Genomic DNA, 1,689 nt, shown 5'->3' on the forward strand with positions numbered 1-1,689 from the left:
AAAAAAAAAAAAAAAAAAAATATTAAGTGCTAAAATTGAAATTGCCGTCATATAAATATACAAAATTATATTAATTTAAATTCAAAACTGAACAACATTTTATGTCATAAATTTATTGTAAACATTTAGTTTCCTGCAGTTTAAAATTGCTTGCTGTCAAGGATACTTTATTAATTTCAAAAAGCAAAAATATTTTCATTTTTAGTTTGCAAAAATATACTTAAATTGCAGCAAACATATTTACAAATGTAGGAGTATCTATCTGAATTATAAATAGCATAGCCAGAATATTTTACTGATATTATTTCGAATACTAATGCAAATAAACTGTGACAATATTTTTGATTTCAGAATTAATTAAAAAAATTTTTCATTGTCATATACGAGTATAAATACAGACCAATACCAATATTTAGCACTTGTCAATAATTATAATCAGAAGCAAGACCAGCAAGACCAGCAGGAGCAGCAGGACCAGCAGGACCAGCAATAACAATGACGATAATCAAACTGAAATAATAATTCTATAAACGTGTACAGAAATAATGAAACTAATTATGACAACAATAATTATGATAACAAAAACACAAATAGTTTTGTTATCAAGGACGAACTTTGGTAATCATAGCAAATCCTGCACTATCGAATGTGTATTTCAGATAATTATAACTTTGTATCGCAATCAATAATAAACAAAAAGGACATTAGCAAACGTGTACATTTAATTTATTTGAGTTATTAAGGATATATGAGTAGATGCTTGTAGTTTTGAAAAATATAATAATATTGTTTTACTTTGATTAATTATTGTATTTAATTAAAGTTTGGAATTTTGTGTTCATACAAAATACCAGAAGTAACTCGAGTAGAACTGCGTTTGAAATAGAAAAGCGGGTAGTAAGGTAAGTAGGTTGAAGTGGTGGCCCAATGAGCACACATGATGGCCCATTACGGTATCATAGGAATAGCATTGGTACGTACATAGATTTAAATTAGTATATAGCCAAGGTTGAAAAAGGTAACGACTCCCCCATTAGGTTAACGAAAACCAATCTTACAGTTCTATAAACTTGGCAAGGTCCCTAACATCACACGACGACAGCTCAGTCAGATCAGTAAGAAAAGAGGATCAGAAGATTTTTCATATTCTTCTAGCTAAAGAAGGACACTGACACATAAGATGGAGCACGGTCTCCTCCACATCCTCAAAGCCATAAACTCGACAAAAATCATTATAGGGTAGACTCAGTAATAAAGAGGATATTTTCAAATTTATAAAATAAATTTTCAAACAATTGGATTCTATTTTGGATACCGTTGAATATTTATCAGTGTCCTTTGTACACTGGAAAACACTGGCAAATTTGAACTTAGAGTTTTTTTGAATTCAAAATTGTTTGACTATATTTATAAATGAGAGAAATAAAAGGTTAGGTTATACCGGCGTTCGCAAGAGATCCACTTAGGTCTGTAGGCTCATTATGCAAAAGTATTATTAAAAATCCAAGGGTTCAAACTATTTAAAACCTCTGACAAAGCCTATGATGCTATTAAGAGAAAGGAAGAAAAAAAAAAGATTCTCAAAAAAGAAAAACCCTGGAGTACTAAGGCGGCGCTTTACATGTGCCGAACAGAAGCAAAGTAGATGGGAGACACTTTCATCGTCCTCACCACAAATGCGGAAGATAT

The 1,689-nt window shown here is 30.7% G+C and overlaps 1 protein-coding gene across 1 annotated transcript in view; it reads left to right on the plus strand.

Annotated features, from left to right (window-relative positions):
* LOC119674271 (protein TsetseEP-like) overlaps positions 1 to 622 on the plus strand; it is a 35,554-nt gene extending 34,932 nt beyond the window's left edge. Inside the window, exon 5 of the mRNA XM_038085403.1 lies at positions 541 to 622. Coding sequence (XP_037941331.1) covers positions 541 to 622 — 82 coding nt within the window. The remainder of the gene's footprint in view (positions 1 to 540) is intronic.
* Positions 623 to 1,689: the final 1,067 nt, after the last annotated feature.

The sequence above is a fragment of the Teleopsis dalmanni genome, chromosome 2 (genome assembly GCF_002237135.1).
Source record: "Teleopsis dalmanni isolate 2A chromosome 2, ASM223713v2, whole genome shotgun sequence".
Classification (NCBI taxonomy): domain Eukaryota; kingdom Metazoa; phylum Arthropoda; class Insecta; order Diptera; family Diopsidae; genus Teleopsis; species Teleopsis dalmanni.